Below are 772 nucleotides of genomic sequence, written 5' to 3'. Positions count from 1 at the left end.
GGGGGGGGGGGGGGCGTCACTGTGAGACTTCAACTCAAACAGGAAGTAAAAATACAAACATGACGTTGTTTCAGTCGACACGTGGTTCTGTCCAACTCATCTAAACTCTGACGGTTAGCCTGAAGTTGGTTCTGGATTCTGAACTGGATCAGGTCTTGAATCTGGACCGGACTCTTCTGGATTCTATTCAGGAACCCTACCTGGACTTTAGGATCCCGGTCCAGATTACTGCCTCTAATGTGGATTTAGTTCTAGCTTTGATTGTGATCTGAACAATCTGGATTCTGGTTTGGAATCTGGTCTTGAATTAAGGCCTGGATTCTGATGTGGTTCAGGACTCTGGTCTGGACTCTGGATTCTGAACTATATTTCTCACCTGGTCGTTTCCGATCTTGGCTCGGGGCCAGGAGACGTCGAGCAGCGCCCGCAGCGCCCGCAGACACGACGTGATGTTCTCCATCTGGTCGTGGGAGTGCGGCGAACACAGGAACTCCACGCTGATCCCTGCACAGTCACACAACTCGCTTTACTGGGACTGAACTGGAACCTGCTTTCACTTCCACTGAAACCAGTTTCCTACCCAGTATGAGGTGCAGTCTGTCGGCGTTGACGTCCTCCGGACTCTTGGCTCCGCCCACTGAGTCAGTCTGTCCCATAGAGGTGGGCGTGGCCGGTCTGGACAGGTTGGCAGGTGTGTCGTCTGACATCACAAAACCTGAGGTACACACCTGACTGTTTAACACCTGTCCATGTTGGCAGGGGGAGGAGGAGG

At 52.6% G+C, this 772-nt stretch overlaps 1 protein-coding gene across 1 annotated transcript in view; it reads right to left on the bottom strand.

The window, feature by feature from the left end:
• Positions 1-772, bottom strand: part of LOC111649416 (HEAT repeat-containing protein 5A-like) — a 5,994-nt gene that overhangs the window by 3,671 nt on the left and 1,551 nt on the right. The window contains exons 3-4 of the mRNA XM_023399170.2: positions 581-715; positions 376-504 (exon numbers count right to left, since the gene is read on the bottom strand). Of these exons, the coding sequence (XP_023254938.1) occupies positions 376-504; positions 581-707 (256 nt within the window). The 5' untranslated portion in view covers positions 708-715. The remainder of the gene's footprint in view (positions 1-375; positions 505-580; positions 716-772) is intronic.

The sequence above is a fragment of the Seriola lalandi genome, unplaced genomic scaffold, assembly GCF_002814215.2.
Source record: "Seriola lalandi dorsalis isolate HSWRI2012SDOR001 ecotype SW California unplaced genomic scaffold, Sedor1 jcf7180002050743, whole genome shotgun sequence".
NCBI lineage: Eukaryota > Metazoa > Chordata > Actinopteri > Carangiformes > Carangidae > Seriola > Seriola lalandi.
This window is presented reverse-complemented; position numbering and strand designations above follow the sequence as displayed.